This window comes from Hyperolius riggenbachi, chromosome 2, assembly GCF_040937935.1.
Source record: "Hyperolius riggenbachi isolate aHypRig1 chromosome 2, aHypRig1.pri, whole genome shotgun sequence".
NCBI classification, from domain to species: domain Eukaryota; kingdom Metazoa; phylum Chordata; class Amphibia; order Anura; family Hyperoliidae; genus Hyperolius; species Hyperolius riggenbachi.
In genome coordinates this window covers 457,914,417-457,933,792 of record NC_090647.1, presented here as the reverse complement: position 1 = coordinate 457,933,792, position 19,376 = coordinate 457,914,417, and the positions used below count along the sequence as shown (strand labels likewise).

Here is a 19,376-nt window from a genome sequence, read left to right as displayed (position 1 = left end):
GCTAGAATGGCTGAAAACTGAGAAATAATGAATTTTTTCAATTTTTTCTTAATATTCCTGTTAAAATGCATGTAGAAAAAAAATAATTCTTAGCAAAATGTACCACCCAAAGAAAGCCTAATTAGTGGTGGAAAAACAAGATATAGATGAATAAATTGTGATAAGTAGTGATAAAGTTATTAGCGAATGAATGGGAGGTGAAAATTGCTTTGATGTATATGGTGAAAAATCCCCGCGGGCTGAAATGGTTGAATGAAATTTATTGTGTATATTGAACAAAAAAAAAAAAAAAAAATTATGTAGATGTTTTACTATTTGGCCACAAGATGGCCACAGTGAGTTTTTGATTTTCCGTGCTGCAAGCGAGAGCTCTCGCTTGCAGGAACAGAAGGGGTGACGTGGGACATAGAAAAATCACGGCTTTTCAGAGACAGCTGTCGGTTTTTCTTAGGGAGACATAGATCAATGAATGGGATCTGTATTCCCATTCATTGATCTCCGGGGCAGCGAAAGGCGGTGGGAGCGTGCGCGGCCCCGCAGCAGCTGTGCAGTCTATCTGGATAGATATATCCGTCCAGATAGACCGAAGTGGTTAAAAACTACAGACACTGTTTCTGGCCACAAAAGTAATGTAAAAGAGGTTTCAAGGGATCTAACACCTGGAGGGGAGCATGGCGGAGTGGGATACATGCCAAAAGTCCCTGGGAAAATTACAGATTTGACGCAGAGCAGAGATTTGCACTGCTCTAATACAGTGTGCAGTCACACAGATGCAGTGGAAAGATATGCACTGCTCTTGTACAGTGTGCAGTCACATAGATGCAGTAGAAAGATATGCACTGTGCCACATGTCTAAGGCCTAGTGCACACCAAAAACCGCTGGCAGATCCGCAAAAAACGCTAGCGGTTTTTGAAGTGTTTCTTCTTAGTATTATGAAGCGTTTTGCGGTTTTGTGTAGCGTTTTTGTGTAGCAGATTACAGATATTGTTACAGTAAAGCTGTTACTGAACAGTTACTGTAGCAAAAATGCCTGGAAAACTGCTCTCATCTGGCGTTTTATCAAAGAGTTTTGCGTTTTTCCTATACTTAACATTGGAGGCTGAAACGCCTCCGAAATCCAAAAAATGCTGCAGCCCGGGAGTTTGCGTTTCTGTTAAAACCGACCAGCTCTGGTTTGCACCAGCCCATTGAAATACATTACCCAAGCGTTTCCTCAGCCACAAGCGTTCCTAAAAACGCAACGGAACCGCTCTGGTGTGCACTAGGCCTAATTCAGTGTGCTGTCAGACAGTGGGACTACAAATACCAAGCAGGCAGCAACTGTCTGTGGGCTGTATGTATGCAGTGTCACCCACAAAGAGAGCTATGCTTTAGTAAGTTAAATCACACAAATAGAGTGGGAAGAAATGCACTGACCTAATTGTTTCAGCAAGCAAGGGCACAGCTACGACAGGGCTATATCTATGCTGTGTCAGTGATGTCACACACACACACACACAAAACACATTTGAAGAACATTAGCCCTCAAAAGAGCTGTTTTGGGGTACTTTCAGCAACAAATTTCAGCAAGTAGCAAACTAACAAGGGCCTAACTAACGCTTTCCCTATCTCTCCAGCAACCTCTCCCTTCTTTTCACTACAGCAGCATCAGCAGCGTGAGAACATGGCAGACACTGCGGCATTTTTATAGGGGGGGGAGGGTGTCCAGGAGTGAGTGCAGCCTTATTGGCTGCCATGTGCCTGCTTACTGTGATGTAGAGGGTCATAGTTTAGCCCAATGACGAGGTATAGCGGGGGGGGGGGGGGCGAACGCGCCATGTGTTCACTACCCACCACGGGCGCAGGTAGCTGATATCTGCGCGAACTACCCGCCGGGCGGACCGTTCGGGCCATCTCTACAGATAAGAACTCCTTGAATGGAATGCTGGCACATTAAATGAAAAATAATCTCTCTAGCACATCTAGTATTGTAATGTATTATTTACAAAGGTTTTAAAAGCACAGCTTTTAAAAACATATAAACAGGATGTAAAGTTGTCCATGCTCACCTAAATACCAGTTTCGTAGAGAGGTCATGACAAAGAAACGAATTGCCTGGTTGGAACCCTGCTTAAGGATAGTGGGGGTCAGGCCTTGATATGTACCACGTAATCCTAAAAAGCAATAATTCATAAACATTAATGACCAATAAAATCACCATCCACCCTCTTGTCCACAATGTATAAGAAAAACTGCAAATCCTTTGAGCTGGTGAAAAATGGAGGACATAAGTGATCCAAACATGAATTCTATTTTGCTATAAATCAGCAAAAGCATGCAACCCTCACAACGGTCGTTTCAGGATATAGTGGTGCTGTTTATTACTTATTAACATAATCCTATCATTTGTATAGTGCTTTTTTCCTGTCAGAATTAAATCGCTTGAGGGCTGCAGCCACTAAGGTTGTGCTTAGTAGGCAGTAGCAGTGATATGGAGTCTTGCCCAATGACTCCTTACTGAATAGGTGCTGGCTTACTAAACAGAAAGAGCTTCACCAGTACACTATACAGCCAATGTGGATTCTAAAGTGCAATTACATTGGGATACAAGCCATTTGGTTTAAGTGTCACAAAGAATGCTGGTTTGCTCTCCACCAACAGAAAGGTGAATTTAATTATTACTATCAGAATGTGTTCGAATCATCTGATAGAAAAAAAAATGTGACCCTATAAAAGTGGGACTTAATTTAGAAGTCCTCTCTGCTCTAAAAGTTACACAACAGCATAACCAGTGTTCTCCCCAGAATTTTTTCTGCCAGGAGGCATGAAAAAGTAGCCGGGTGGGGCAATATGAGAGCATGCAAGGCCGGTGCTTCCGTACACAACTCTGCTTATAGCATAGAAGGAGGTGAGCCAATGATAGCCGGGTGCTCACCAAAACTAGCCGGGTGGAGCACCCGGCTAAAAGAGCCTGGGGAGAACACTGATAACCTTTAAACAAAACAACATTTCTTTGTTACAGCCGATACAAATCCTAAAATAAATCTGCACTTTTTCTACGTCCTGATTCCTGGAAGCAGACATATTGTTAACATCCTGTGCTTTCAAATGAGCTTATCAACCATCTCTGCCGTGGCAGAGACATGTGACACAGGGGAGAGATCAAATTACAACTTATGATTAGACACAAATGAGTGTGAATTAAACAGGCTAAACTCTCTAAATGCACACAGGTGCATTTATCTATTTTTCCTTCTGTCCTGTGCAAGAGTTCAGGTCCACTTTAAGGTCAATCCCGAACCCTAATGAAATGGGAAAATGCTTAAAGAGAGTCTGAAGCGAGAATAGATCTCGCTTCAGACCTCATAGCTAGCAGGGGCATGCGTGCCCCTGCTAAAACGCCGCTATAGCGCGGCTTAACGGGGGTCCCTGTCCCCCCAAACCCCCTCCGAGCAGCGGGGGAGCGCTTCCTGGTTGGGGCAGGGCTAACCGCCGCAGCCCTGCCCCATGCGCGTCTGTCAGACGCGTACCTCCGCCTCTCCCCCGCCCCTCTCAGTCTTCCTTCACTGAGAGGGGCGGGGGAGAGGCGGCGATGCGCGTCTGATAGACGCGACTGGAGGCAGGGCTGCAGCCGTTAGCCCTGCCTCCAGGAAGATCAGCTCCAGCGACCTTTTTCCGACCCAGGTTTGCGGGGGGTGGGTTGGGGGTGAAGGGACCCCCGTTAAGCCGCGGGATAGCGGCGTTTTAGCAGGGGCACACGTGCCCCTGCTATATATAAGACCTGAAGCGAGATTTAGTCTTGCTTCAGTGTCTCTTTAAGGAGGTCTTATAGGGTATAGTGTCTTGAATCTGCTAATCACAGGCACATTTTAAAATATGTAAGTCCCTTACTGGATAGCTTCAATCCTCTGATGTACTAGGTTGGAGACCAGGGAAGTATAATCTCTCAACACAGGCCAATTCCCTCACTAGGGGCACAGAATTCCATGAAGCCACCCATGGATGACATACTTCTAAAACCAGCACACCCATTTCACCTCCGTAACAGTTTACTGGTACCTGCGATCAAGACCGTTACCTTGCTCTCGAATAATCTCCCGCACTCCATGATAAAAGCCACGGTACCTCGGTGCAGTAGAGGCCTGGTCATGTATGAATTTTACCTGGAGAAGGCAGGGAAAGGCTGGTCACCTGACTGGTAAAATATACCAACAAATGTGACTCTTCTATTGATGCTAGTATAATTTACATTAATGATGAATGCTTATGTACCATATTTTTCGGCATAAAAGACGCAGTTTTTCTCCCCAAAAGATGGGAAGAAAAAGTCCTTGCTTCTTATATGCCGAATACATGGAGTCCCAGACTTACGATTGCCCACCAATACGAACTGCCGCAATGTAGGGGACTCTCTGTATTCTCCCCGTGTGTGCCCCCCCTCTACTTTGCTCCCCTTGTGTAAATACAATTTGCGGCAGCACAGCTCACCTAATCCAGCCGCTCCTAGGTCTCCTTCATTCACGGAGGTGAGCCTTGCGTCATTCTCCTCCATTCTCTGCCTCCAACCTATTCACTGTGTTTATCTACCTCATTATTGGTAACCTATCTTGTTACCACTCTACTACATTCTATTTTCCTACATTCACTGCATCCTTTTACCTCACTAATGGGAACTTAATCTGTTTCCATGCTACCTCACAGCTCTATTCAAGAGAACCCGAGGTGGGTTTGAAGAATATTATCTGCATACAGAGGCTGGATCTGCCTATACAACCCAGCCTCTGTTGCTATCCCAAACCCCCCCTAAGGTCCCCCTGCACTCTGCAATCCCTCATAAATCACAGCCACGCTGCTGACAAACAGCTTGTCAGAGCTGGCTGTGTTTATCTCTATAGTGTCAGTCTGCTGCTCTCCCCGCCTCCTGCAGAACTCCAGTTCCCGCCTGCATCCCTTTCCTCCCTGCTGATTGGAGGGAAGGGACGGGGGCAGGGACCGGAGCTATGCAGGAGGCGGGGGAGCAGCTGAGACTGACACTACAGATGTAAACACAGCCTCACAGCACGGCTGTGATTTATGAGGGATTGCAGAGTGCAGGGGGACCTTAGTGGGGTTTGGGATAGCAACAGAGGCTGGGCTGTATAGGCAGATCCAGCCTCTGTATGCAGATAACATTCTTTAAACACACCTCGGGTTCTCTTTCAGTCTATCACCTCAACTATATACTCATTCTTGGAGCACATTACATCTATTCTAGTGTATTTTAGCATGGTTTTTCCATGTTTATATATTTGAATTAATATTGTATTGTGTGATTAGTATTATCTTGTGCATATTTTTTCACACCGATTCCCTTGCTTCACGTGTTGTAATGTTGTTGCATATATAGCACTAGCACTTTAGTGCAGACTGTGACAGGAAAAACATTTATCTATAGGACAGGGTGTTTGTGCGCCTCTCTCTTGATGTGATTGTGGCACGGTGTCAGGCTATTACCTACCTTTATATACATTTCTGACACTGGAAGATATTGAGACCGCAATCCCTTGAGTGAGGCGTATCGATTTTAATTCTCATTTATTTAATACCTATATATGCATGGCTCAGGCATCTTATTAATTACATTTGGGGCCTATGGCCTAGGCACGGCTGTCTTGTTTTTAATTGTTTTTAATTTTTGTAGTTGACAAAGTATTTTTGCATTTACTCTTGGTCTTTTTGACCAATTATTGTGCTCTCTGTTAGTATTCTACCTATACATATACAACAGGGGGTGTCTCTTTTCTTTTGTGCTTCTAATAAATGTAAATATATTGATTAGTTCTCCCTTAAGACCAAACTGTAGTGGAATATGCATCTATTGTCTAAAATGACAAACTACGGTACATAGATCTCTGTATTTTTCAGCAGGAAATGCAGCCATTAAAGATTACATACCTTAATAGTTTCCATTGGACAGACAATCAGAATAGCTTCTGCAACTCCTGCGCCTAATCCACACATGAAGCTGGATTTTCCATCCAATTTGCCAGTGCTACTTCTTGCATAACTACTGAGAAACTCAAATGTACCAAACCTGAATGGAAACACAACAGATTGGTTACAGAGTTGTCTAAGACCTTACGCACATTTCATGTATTAAACTAGAACTGACACCAGTAACAAGTGCGGCTAGTCCGCATAACAACCTCCTCCCCCCCCCCCCCCCGCCGTTAGAGGTGTGGCCAATATCTGTCCAACCCCTTTCATCTGGTAAGATGTGCAGGCAGTATCTGGTTCTCCCCCCCACCACTTTGTAATAGGTGCTGACAGATTGTGTGTCCAAATATTAATTAAAGTGGTACCAGACTTGCATGTCTGAATGGATCCTAAGCTTCGCATAGGATCCATTTCCATTTCCATTGGTTTATTGTGGTCTGTTCAGTGAAACAGACCATTCTGAGCCTTAGTGAACCTAGCCTCAGTGACCTGAAAGTAATTCAGCCCAGTACTTCACATTTAGGGGTTTCATTGCAGACAGTTACAGTACGCACTTGGTCCAATTTGCAATATTATTCTTATTTGCTTCCTGTACTTACCGTATTTTTCTCACAATAAAAGACGCTCTGGACCATAAGACGCACCTAGATTTAGAGGACAAAAACCCAGGGAAAAAAATATTGTAAACCTGGTGCATCCATGGTGTAGGGCAATCTTGTGGAGCTTTGTTTCTACTCACAGCAGTAAACCTTCTGTACTTTTGTACTCAAAAGAAAGGATGATTGATCAAGTGGCAACTGCATTCTCCAGGCAGCTTCTCATGCAATCAGGTAATTTATAAAAATAGAAGCACTCATCATAGGTGCGCAGTGGCAAGCAGCTTACTTGCATGAGAAACTGCCTGGAGCACGCAGGTGCCACTTAAACAATCATCTTTTCTTTTGAAAACTGAAGGTTTACTGCTGTTAGCCTTGTCCCACTATGTGTAGCCTGAGGAATGAGCTTTCCTGGATGGCACAGTAACAGCTCCCTATGTGGTATAGCTGCTTTGTGGTCTAACCTGCCAGCAGCTGGTAGTCTGGATCGATGTGGGGCAGGCGACTGAATTTCGTGCGGACCTTATGGGGCAGCATCAGCTCGATCGGCAGTAGAACCTGCGTGCAGAAGGCATGCGCTGGATTGCGTGCATGAAGTGCAGTTGACGTGAATTTGCAGGGCACTTTGGAGTGGCAATATTCATGAGACTACCAACAGAGATTGCCACTCCAAAGTGCCCTGCAAATTCGTGCCAACTACCGCGCCAGAACTCATGCGCAGGCAGCCCAAGCACAAAAATTTAGGACACGGCTACAACACAGGAAGTTGGCTGCAATCTGTGGCTGACTGCAAACACCACGTGCACATGATCCAGCAAGCATTTTGCGTTCAGAGTCTGCTGCTGATCAAGCTGATGCTGCCCCGTAAGGTCCGCACGAAGATCCAGCCGTCCACCCCACCTGGATCCAGGCTACCAGCAGGTTAGACCACAAAACAGTTATACCACACAGGGAACTGTTAGGTTGCCATCCAGGAAAGCCTTGGTCCCCAGGCTGACACACACACACACACACACACACACACACACACACACACACACACACACACACACACACACACACACACACACACACACACACACACACACACACACACACACACACACACACACACACACACACACACACACACACACACTTTGGGGGAAGAAAAAGAGTGCCTTATGGTCCAAAAACACAGTATACAACACAGTGGTATTTACATTCTGTCCTAGTCTCTCGAGCCACTCGCAATCTAATTTCTTTACCCTTATCAGGGTCATGGTGAAACACAGCAGAGCTGTTTTGGTGAGAAACAAAATTTAAAAAAATAAAACTTTGCTAAGAACACTCTTTTTACAAGGAAAGAAATGAAAAACGTATGCATAATACAGAATAATCTCAAGGAAAGCAAACAGAAAATAATCAGCCACCTGCTGACTCACCAAGGCTGTAATTATCTTTGACTGTTAGTAATTAGTACATAAACATTTAATTTTCTTCCTTCTAATTAGAGTTATTCCACAATTCATGTTATTTTTGTTCACCAATACTGGTCTCGCCAATTTACGCTTATCAAGATTTAGTATTACTCCATGGCATGGATATTCAATAAAACAAATATTAGTAATGTTTACCTATTTTTTCCTTTGAAAATAAAGGTTTTTAGCAACAAAGGTTTCATAATCAATGAAGCAATCCCATACAGCCAACTGGTAGTAAGGCTGAAGAATATATAGCTTTACCAACTGAGCAGCACAGAGGCCGCTGCCAGTAATGGAGCTCTACTGAGTGTCCGTTAGACCTGCTTTTTGATTTATTTCTGGTTTTGAGAGTTCACTCACATCTCCTCCTACCCCTGCCACCAATGACTTAGCTTTTCCATGCTGGTCACACCTTAACCATGTCTCCACTCTAACAGCTAACATATACAGCAGATACTATGGAAGATATCAGTTTCACAACAGAGCTTTCTATTTCAAAGCCTCCTGGAAATAGTATTTACATCATTTCTCAGTCAGTAAGCAGCCTTGACGTGGTAGTTCCCTCCCCACTTGGTTTGTTCTAACTGCTTTCTCCTCCATCTCCATCACACACAGGCAGCCATTTTTTTAACCGCTGAAATTATTACTGCACACAGGTCTCTGAATGTGTACTGTTGTGTGTAATTGCTGTTGAAATCCTGAATGATATAAAAATCAGGCAGATAATTAGAAAGCCCTAGAATTGAACTCACAGGCTCCTGTATCAAATGCAGTTACTTTACCACTATGCTATGGCTTGTGCATATTGGCTGGAAAGAAAAAGTTTCTAATTTTTTAGCCCCTTTATTCAGCACATGTAATTCTACCTCTGGAAGGACCTCCAGAGGTAGAATAGAGAATTACATGTGCTGAATGACTGGATTGTAATTCTCTAGTCTACCTTTGGAGGTAGAACTTGCATGTGCTGAATGACGGGGCTAATAAAATGAGAAACTAATAAGTCCTTAATAATGGTTTTAGGACTATGGTGTGCCCCAATTTCTTACCCCATCCAGGGTGGCTATCGCTGTAATCACACTTGTTATGAGTGGGGTTTGTCACTTGTCTGCAACTTCAGACAACTGATCCCCCTGACCTATGGGATCTATTTGAATGTAGGAGGATCCCATCAACGTTTTCCTGGGAGGAGGAGCCCCAGGATTCGCAATTACTCCCAACTGACAGATTTCCAATTGGATCACAGGATTGGCTATCAGCCACATATAGGTCTACTCAGTGGCGTAGCTATGGGCTTTGGTGCAAGTTTTTCATTGGTCCCCCCCCCCCCCGCCCCCCCCAGCACTCTATACCTAACAGTGATACGCCGCAACAAAACCTGCCAAGGTCATCTACTGTATTAGAGGTGCAAGAAGGGGATGGGGAACAGTTTGTTAATGATTACTACTATTCAAAGCATCTATAGAAGTGATTACCACCACAGGACCAATAAACAGCTTATACTGTGGTTTAGGAAGGGCCCCATGGGGGCCCACGGGCCCCGATGCGGTGGCTACCTCTGCAACCCCTATTGCTACGCCACTGGGTCTACTGGCAGCAGGCAGTTAACATACACAGACCGCTCTACCTATTTAGCTTAGCCCATCTTTCAGATAAGCTGCTGCCTCCTACGGTTTAAATTTAGATGCAGTCTCCTCCTCCTATTCTGTAAATCTGGTTTTCTTGCTGTTTTGCAGAATACAGAGGAGTGGGAATGGTCAATGAGATGGTATGCAAATAGCTTGTTAGTTTTATGCAGCTTAGAAATGGACTAATCAAATGCAACTGCTACTTCATTTGATTGGTTGGTTTCCAAGCTGCATACAATCAGAATTATTAGCCAGCAATGACCATCCCTAGAGAGGAACAGCATCCTGGTCACCCAGTGGCTTCATCTTTGGAGGCCGTTAGTTGTGCTCCCACTTAATTGAGTATAATTAAATTCTGAGATTCTATCACAATTAGGGAGATTGAACAAGGTAATGCCTTTTATGGGTTTTCATGGATATTACATACTTCATACCTCACAGCAGACTTAGGAATGGATCCATATAGTAATGAGCTAAGGCCTCGATACAAGCCTCTGATCCCATGATCCTGAACAGTAAGTGTCACACAGTGCCCTGTGGATGAGAGGAGAGGTAAGATCTGTCATTACAGCTGTGTAAAGGTGGCCACTAATGATACAATTGCTGAACAATCTCTTTTTATGAACAATTCTTAGTATGAACGATCGAAAACAACCATGGCGGGATTGATCCGAAAAATCGGATCAATTTCATTAATCTGAAAGAATTGGTTAGATTTTTCTCCATTAGTGGTGCCAAACGATAATTTCCAATAGAATCATTCATAAATGATTGTTCAGAAAATTGTATCGTTCGTGGCCACCTTTAGATGTGGTCACACTTTCTTACCTATTCCTCTGTATCGTGGTGGATTGGCTTTCTCATCCAACTGAAGCTGAGTTTTGACATACTCTGTAGGGAATGTGATGCAGATTTCTATGCCCCCAGCTATTCCACCTGCAAGACATAAATCAAAAGCAACCAAATTATGAATTCCCATTGACAAGAACATATTACCATGTGCGGTGTGCAACAGTGATCAGGAAAATTCAACCCAGCAGATCAAGCGTTTTACCAAAAGGAGGGCAAGAGCAAGTCTAGGATAGACCAGGTTAGGACATTCAACTACGGCCAGATCCAAGTGCAACTTAAAAAAATCTGTCACCAAGCAGCATTTGCAATTAGTGGTTGTATCTATGAGCTACTCTTAATCAAAATTTAAATTAGATAGCGCCGCTCGCAGCGCAAGGGTAGCTAACTTGCCTATGCCGCCTATAGCCGATGCGTTCCACTCGCAGTCCACGTAACACTACTACTTTCTCCTTCCAGGTATGAAGAAGGAAGTAGTGGAGTTTGGATATAGGCGGTGGCATAGGCAAGTTAGGCACCCCATCCCCCCCCCCCCCCCCTTTCCTTTTGTGGACAGCGCTAATTTAAATTCCGATTACAAGTAGTTACGTACTCATAGTTACCATCACTATGTATAATCATCAGAAACTCTATTCATTAACTGCATGTACATACAGCAAGATCTTACTGGTGTAGGATGCAGGGCTGTGGAGTCGGAGCCGAAGCAATTTTGGGTACCCAGAGTCGGAGTCGTGATTTAATAAACTGAGGAGTTGGGAGTCGGATGATTTTTGTACAAAATCCACTGCCCTGGTAAGTATTCGACTAAGGAGTCGGAGTCGAGTAGTCTAAACCATTTTGGGTACCCGGAGTTGGAGTTGGTGGTTTCATTAACTGAGGAGTCGGAAGATTTTTGGACCCACTTCACAGCCCTGGTAGGATGGTCATTTCCTCTGCTACTCAACTGCACTGACTTCATTAACATTGTGCCAAGATATCATGGTATGCTCTGCTACATAATGTCAACAAGGAGCAACTAACAAACCTTCAGACATAATTAGGTAAAAACCATGACAGAAGGAGAGACCAGGATTGCTATTGTCATTTTTATCTTCTGAAATCTGAACTGATACTATTAGAACTCATTCGCATTAAGCTCATTATTATTATTATTATTATTTAGTATTTATATAGCTCCGACATCTTTCACAGGGCTTTACAGAGTACATAGTCCTGTCACCAACTGTCCCTCAGAGGGGCTCACAATCTAATTTCCACTATAGTCATATGTCCATCGTATTCAGGGCCAATATTTTAGGACCTATGTTTTTGGGATGTGAGGGGAAACCCAAACAAAGGGAGAACATACAAACTGTGTAAATAATGCCCTGGCTGCAATTTGAGCTGGGGACCCAGAACGTGATTATCATTTCAATTCCTATGTGCTGGAATAATGCGCACATTATCCAAAAGAGCATTCGAGCATTTTGCAGTGCATATCTGTCCTTAATATCTGTCCTTCGTATCAGGTGAGAAAAACCACTACATCTATCCCCCTTCTCCTAAAAATTACTTTGTTTAGTCAGTGCGATTTGCACACTGCAGAAAAGCCTACCACACACAGCACATTGCACCATTGCGTGCAGATTTGTCCCTGCAGCAGATAGCACTGACAGGAAAATCTGCATGCCTAGACTTCTTTTTAGGCCTCTTGCACGCTACATTCGATTTTGAGGTTTTATACTTCCGATTTTGAATCCCGATTAATAAAAAATCTTAGGAGCAAGCAGTAAGTTTTTTAATCGAAACCAAAATCGGCTCAGATAAAAAAAAAAAAAAAATAGGAATTGCATGTAGTGTGCAAGAGAGGCCTGAAGGTCTACGCAAGGGATCAGACATCTGATCCCTTGCGTCTGTCCCCAAAGTCCTCCGTACACTTCCAGACAGGAAGTGCCTCACGCGACTTTGACAGTATGGGTGCCACACTGCTACCATAATCTATAAAGGTTGTTGTGGTGCCATGGACTCCAATGCAATTATGCGCCAAGCCGTACTGCTCGGCAATGCGCAGCAGAGCCTGCGTCTCCAGAAGCACTGAAGCACAAAATCTCTGAGCAGGGTATGGCGATTCGATCACTCTCTGAATAGATTCTGTTTAGAGAATTGATTAATGTGTTTTTCACATTGGGTGGTAATGTGTATAGGCACGTTAAAATAAAAAGAAATTAAAAAAAAAAAAAAGTTTAAATTGCAACAAGACTTGTGCAGCTGCAACCTTTATCTATAGCGATTTCAGAACAAACTGGAATTTGCCAAAACTTTATTGCAGTTTTGCAAAGTCTGGGGACAAGTCAACATCTTCTGCTTTACTCAGGGTTTGTTTTTTTTTAAGAGATTTCCCATCACTTCCTATTCTCAGTGACTCAGTGTCATCACACAAGAATTAAAATTTCACATTGGGGACACGTATAGCAGTAAGCTGTTTACTTGTGTGGGAAATTATCAGAAAAATGTATTTTTACTGCTGTTTCAGTGGGACAGGAAATTTGCCCTGCCCTAATCCAGACACCAGTGAAAAAACAGCATATGGGTTCAATTTCTATAAACAAAATATTAAAGAAAATGTTTTTACTTCTGTAAGGGGGACCCCATAACCCCAGCCCAGAAATGAGTTGGGGATCTACCACACAGGATCATTTTGCCTCATGTATGAAACTTGTCCTAAAGAAAAATGTTTCTGGCTGGACAGATCAGCTTCCAACTGTTATATTAACTGTGCTTATTTGAAACAGTAACAAGCCACCCGATTGGTTGCTATGGACATTCCTCCACCAGATGTGTTGTCCTACAGAGACAGGATCTTATAACATCATGCTGCTGCTGGAGATATAGAAGCAGTCAGCTGTATCTTGGTCTTATTTCTGCTCGATTCAGGCACTGATCACATCCGTTGTATCACTGCTTGATGATATATGTATTTCTCTGATTAACTTTGTCAGCATTTGTCAGCTTTGCGATAAAGTATCAAAATGTCACTACTAGGACTCTTCATGCTTTTTCTACACCTGGTCTCAGGTATGTATCTTATCAATGTTCTGTATTGCACTGCGTATCTGTAGTAGTAGGGTCAGGATAGAAATAGGGAGATGCCTTTTACTGACTTGTTTTAGATCAGTATTCAGATCGAATGTCACGAATGATAGCGCCAGCCAAAGGGTTTGTATAGGTTATAGCCAGAACCGGAAATCTGCCCACTTCAGGTTCTGGCCAGCCAAAATGCGAAGTGGTCGTCTCACCGCGGCCTATGTCAGAAATGAAAGGCTTCGTGCTTCTTTCCTTGGCTCTGGCTCCTCCCCCTGCCCCCTCTTATCAACCTCTGGCATCCGGGGACACACATGCACCCAGAGTCGTTAGTTGCTGCAAGGAAGCAGAGTAGGGTGCTGTCAGTAGCAATGTCTGCAGCGTTCCCGCTGTGCTTCCCTGCAACCACGAAGGACTCTGTGTGCATGTGTGTCTCCAGCTGCCAGAGGTTGATAGGAGGGTGGCAGCGGGAGGAGCACGGAGCAGCCAGAAATCCATTCATTCAAGACCAAGACAGTGGCAAACAGAGTGGACGGGCGAGGAGAGGATGGTGCGCAGCGGGCAGCGGCAAACAGAGCGGATGGGCAAGAAGAGGATGGTGAACAGTGGGCAGCGGCAAACCGAGCGGACGGGCGAAGGGGAGGGGATTGTATACACAGCGGCAAAAACACAATGGGCTCAAAACGGTGCTAACTTTAGCACTGGCCCTTAGCACGTCTAAACTGAGTTTAAATGTGAGAAGTAGTGATCGTGCGCAAACTTTGCGCGCGCACTGCACAGAGCGCTCCGCGCGAAGTGCCCACTAAAGCCTATGGGACTTTGTGCGTGCATAGGACTTTGCGCGCACAAAACTTTGCGCGTGGTACTTAGCGCGCGATCTGATTGAGAAAACCGGTGCTAACCTACTTAGCACCCTGGTTAGCACGCCTAAAGACTTTAGACGTGCTAAGTAGGTTAGCACCGCATAGTAAATCAAGCCCAATGTGTTTACCGATTTTATCTGAGTATGGAAGGGCCATAAAAGAGAACAACAGTTACCGCTGGCTAACCAGAGCTCACGTCCACTCATGGGTGCAAGTAGACAGTTAACCGAGGGGTGGACTAGATTTTACAAAACAAAAAAATAACATACAAATGAAAGGCATCTGCACATAATACGGCATCTGCAAATCATACTACAGAAGTTGTTAATTAAATACTGTTATTGTGTTGAAACTAAATCTTGTTTTCCTCTTTCTCAGGTGCACAAATTACCAGCGTCCAACTCTTCCATCATGAGTTGGAGGCCAACACAGGGTCAAGTTTATTGATTCCATGTAAATTCCATGTTGATGAACCCATCCATGGAGAAAGAATAAAGCTGGAATGGGGAATAACACCAGCTAGAGGAGGCAGTTATACGCCTATAGTGCGCCTCTCAGGGACCGAACGGCTACTGATGAATAATACCTACAGACAAACTGGACCATCATTTTTGGCCAAACTGGACAATGGAACATGTTCCATCTTCATCTCTCCGGTCGATCAGGATGACAGCGGCACATATGAGGTCCATCTTGCTGTAGATGATGTTGAGTATCGACCCATCCCAAAGATTAAGATTCACATTAGGAATAAAAGTGGAGAAGATGGTAAGATTTTAACTACCGGTATGCAGAAAATAATAAAGTTGTTTTCATACCCATTTGCATGCAATTATGAGCTCTTAGAATATGAAAGCTCCATCAGACACAAAGCAGAGCTAAACCTACTATCTCTTCTGCACCTACTATCATACATTTGCTTTTGTTGGCCTCAACCTGGAACCTTCCTAACATTCATTCACGGTTGGCTAGGGGCAGCTAAACCCCATCACCTTGCAGTACTTCCATTCAATACTTGTCAGGCACAGGGCTCCTTTTCTAATGCTAGGTACACACAATGCAATTTTCTGACAATTTTACTGTCAGAACGATTATTTCCAACATGTCTGATTTCCGATCGAGGGGGTTGTGAGGGTTGTGTTCTGATGTACTATCAAGTGGTGCTTGGTATTAAGGAGGTGGTAACTCTTCAATGCTAGAGAGATATGGATTGTTTGCCTGATCTACTAATCTATGAACAGCTTTATGCAAGTGCTATTGGAACCACAAACATTTTTACACATGGTTATGCCACTCTTCAGGTGGCCACCAGATCAACCATCAGATACATCCCCTCTCTGATCTAATCTGATCAGAGAGGGTATATTAGTTGCTCACACACTGTACACAGTTTTCAATAGATATCTGTTTAGCCCCCCCTGCCTGCAGGTCTCCCCCATCTGTGCTGCCCTCAGATGCTGGCAGTAGAACTAACTTTCACCTGTCCCGCCTCCTCCCAGGACGCTCCTCCTCCCCGTGTCTTTTCTCCCGGGGCTCCTGTGTCACATGACCAAAGCTAGAGGTCAAACACTAGAGGTCCAGCATGTATGTTGCCAAGCCTGTAGTGTTTGGCCTCTAGGGTTTGTCACATGACCCAGGTGCCCCTGGAGAGAAGACACAAGGAGGAGGAGCGCTGTGGCATGGAGAGAAGCTACTGGACAGGGGAGGAGGTGCGCCGACAGGACAGGTGAGAGTTAGTTCTGCTGACAACACTGCGCGCCGGCTGCTAACGACACGCTCCCGACCTGCTGCTTGATTTCTAGCAGATTCAATCATCGAAGTGCTCAAATCTGCCAGATATCGACAGATAAAATCGACAAGTGTCTAGCCACCTTAAGGACCCTTTCACGCTTTATTTTTTTTATGCTGTAAGGCAACTAACAACTTTTCCGATGCAACAAATCATGCCATTCATGAATGGCAAATGTGTGCACTGTCCAACAATGTGCACACATAGTAGAGGTCCACACCATTTCCACATAAAATAGGTCTCTTTATTAAAGATCCATAAAATCTGCTGTTAAGCAGCTACAGCTCACTGTTTCGGGTCAGGTGCCCTTCTACAAGACGTGTTTTATGTGAAAGTGGTGCGGACCTCTACTTTACTACGGAGCCATTTCTACCCCACTAGGTACACAGGGTGGGTCATCGCACACCCATTTGAAGAAAGCAGGAGTGCTGTTCTAACCCCTGAATCAATGTGCATACAGCAGTGTGTTGCACCGCAAGTGTGAAAGGAACTATTTGAAACAATGGGTGTGTTCTATACCAGTGCTTTTCAACCTGTGGTACGCGTACCAGAGGTGGTACTTTCTTACTGGCCAGGTGGTACGCGGTATGCTCTGGGGAGATTAAAATGAAGTGTGATCTGGTGGGGAGATCAAAAGAAAAAGTGATTTAGGGCTGGTCCAGTGCCTGGTGTAATTAGGTTTGTTTTTGTTTAAGACAATGTAAAGCACTAGTCTAGCTAATAAAAGTGCAATTACAGAGCAATGAGAGAGCAAGCTGGTAAATCTACACAGCATGATACAGAGTTTGCCTGGAGGGTCTGTGGGAAAAAAATCTGTCTGGTCTCTTCCCAATGTTATAATGACTGCATGTGTGGATAAGGTTGAAAAGTTTTTGACAGTCCTTAGACTCCAGGAGGGCTACTTGTAGCTTGTGTGAGAGGCTGGCAGTGACAGGAGTCATATTATAGGCAAGTAGCCTCTGTGTAATGTGGGACTGCAATACAGCTCTGCTCCATCTCAGACTATTCTCAATCTCCCTACACTCCTCCTCTTTCTGGGCTAGTGCAACGCCAAAATCGCAATCACTAGCAATTTGCGAGTGCGATTTTGTGAAGCAATTTTCAGAGCGATTTTTGAATGAATCGCTCCAAAAAATATGTTACATGCAGTTTTTTTGTGATTTTGATAAAAACAACAATGCTGCTGTGAGAACACCCTCATAGTGTAACATTAGCCAATCGCTTTTCAAATCGCTGGTGATTTGAAAAATGCTCAGAAGCACTGTTGGTGTGCACAGCCCTCCCTCATTCACCTTTGTTTCTCCCATTTCCCCTAGTGCTGACTGTGTCTTCTTGTCATACAGGAAAGCTAAATAAAAGTGCAATTCTGGTGAGGCAAATATCTGCTTCCCTCTTTTTCAGCTTTCCCCCCGTCTCTCCTCACTGTTTTCCCCTTCTCTGCATAAGTATTTCTACGCCGCCAGTGAGCTGGGCGCAGGGTGAGCCGAATGACGGCTCTCCCTGCTACCACTAAACTCCCCGGCGACGTTAAATACTATTCCCCCTCCGAGTCTGTACTTTACCTGTCACACTATCCCTTGAATTTTCTTGCTGTATTTCCACATTGGCACCCCACGTGACTACTGGCATATACGATGTGTGGTGCGCGTGTGACGTCATTTGGGCTGATGCTTTCATAACAGGCTTCTAGTTTGTGTTTTCCCCCCAGGCCAAAAGGTCCCAGTCCTCCCCTGGGGGGAAGGGAGATGAAAAATAAAGTGTCTGCCAGGGTGGTTGAGGTGAGATAAGGAAAAGTGAGGGAAATAGGAGGAGAGCAGCAGGGTCTCCAGGAGTGTTCCTTCCTTTCTCTGGCTGGTAATTTGCCATATCGTGCAGCAGGAGGGGTTCGTACGTGCCTTTCGTGAGTGCCCCAACAACAAGGAAGGCTGCAAGGTAATGGAGAACAAGTTCTATATTTCTATATATAGTATATTTGGAACAATTTAAAAAATGCATAATTATATTCCTGGTTGGACCTGATTCTAAGGCACAACCAAAAGGAAACCATGATCAGTGTTTCACCATGTTCATAGAAACAATTCTTATCCTGTGACCTAGTTCTAGATCAGGGCTTTAGAATCTACAGTGTGGTCAGTGCACTGTGGTATAAAGTTTAAGGGCAGATGCACTGTGAAAAGATAATGTGTATTGGGGATAATGTATATAGGACTGTATGGAAGATGAATACCTCTACTAAAGTGGCACCCTGTGTCTTTTGCTGGCAAATGCTGCGCCAGCACATGCGTAGTAGTGCACAACTTGCTGAGAGAGACCTTTCAGGAATCCCCTCTACTAAAGTGGCACCCTGTGTCTTTTGCTGGCAAATGCTGCGCCAGCACATGCGTAGTAGTGCACAACTTGCTGAGAGAGACCTTTCAGGAATCCCCCCCCCCCCCCCCCCCCCTTAGAAATCCTGGGTTTTTCCCTGGAACCAGCACTTAGTCCGGGTGTCCCAAAACAATTCACAGCTATGCAAGTGTGTGTGTGTGTGTGTGTTCTGCATATTTATATCCCTTCAGATTGTAAGATTGCAAAGACAGCCCTTCTTGCTACATAATTTGTTTATTTGGTATGATCTGAAATAGTCACTAGCTAGCACAGAAGTACTTTTATAAGTTGCTTTTTTTTAAAAATGTTTTACCTTGGTACAGCATATACAGTATCTAGCACTTGGTGTAGCAAAACCATGCATACATGTACGTATATATGTGTATGGATGGAAAACAGTTCAATGTGGTGGTCCCCAGTTTGAATCCCAGCCAGGGCTTTATCTGCGCAGAGTTTGTATGTTCTCCCTGTGTCTGTGTGGGTTTCCTCTGTGCACTGCAGATTCCTCCCACATCCTCAACACATACTGTTAAAGGAACATTTTTAATGTTTGCCTTTTTTTCTGATCCCCTTTAATAGACAGAAGGAAGTTAGTAATGACACAGATTTTTTTTTACTTACAATGTCACTTTATCAGATCTTGCATATGCAGTGCTAGGAGTGGAGTCACTGATGGGTGACTGCTCTGCACAGCAAGCAACAAGATTAGAAGTTCTCTGCCCTGTCTCCTGCATGGATAGACAATTCACACTATGATGGGGGCTGGCAGCTCTATATAGATATTCATTGAATGGTTTACCTTGTACTC

The 19,376-nt window shown here is 44.2% G+C and overlaps 2 protein-coding genes across 2 annotated transcripts in view; one reads left to right on the top strand and one right to left on the bottom strand.

The window, feature by feature from the left end:
• LOC137546999 (tricarboxylate transport protein, mitochondrial-like) overlaps positions 1-19,376 on the bottom strand; it is a 70,340-nt gene that overhangs the window by 6,743 nt on the left and 44,221 nt on the right. The window contains exons 2-6 of the mRNA XM_068270100.1: positions 10,469-10,576; positions 10,075-10,174; positions 5,915-6,053; positions 4,059-4,143; positions 2,050-2,154 (exon numbers count right to left, since the gene is read on the bottom strand). Of these exons, the coding sequence (XP_068126201.1) occupies positions 2,050-2,154; positions 4,059-4,143; positions 5,915-6,053; positions 10,075-10,174; positions 10,469-10,576 (537 nt within the window). The remainder of the gene's footprint in view (positions 1-2,049; positions 2,155-4,058; positions 4,144-5,914; positions 6,054-10,074; positions 10,175-10,468; positions 10,577-19,376) is intronic.
• The window catches only part of LOC137547000 (uncharacterized), a 12,257-nt gene continuing 6,154 nt past the window's right edge, over positions 13,274-19,376 (top strand). Inside the window, exons 1-2 of the mRNA XM_068270101.1 lie at positions 13,274-13,543; positions 14,791-15,180. Of these exons, the coding sequence (XP_068126202.1) occupies positions 13,498-13,543; positions 14,791-15,180 (436 nt within the window). The 5' untranslated portion in view covers positions 13,274-13,497. The remainder of the gene's footprint in view (positions 13,544-14,790; positions 15,181-19,376) is intronic.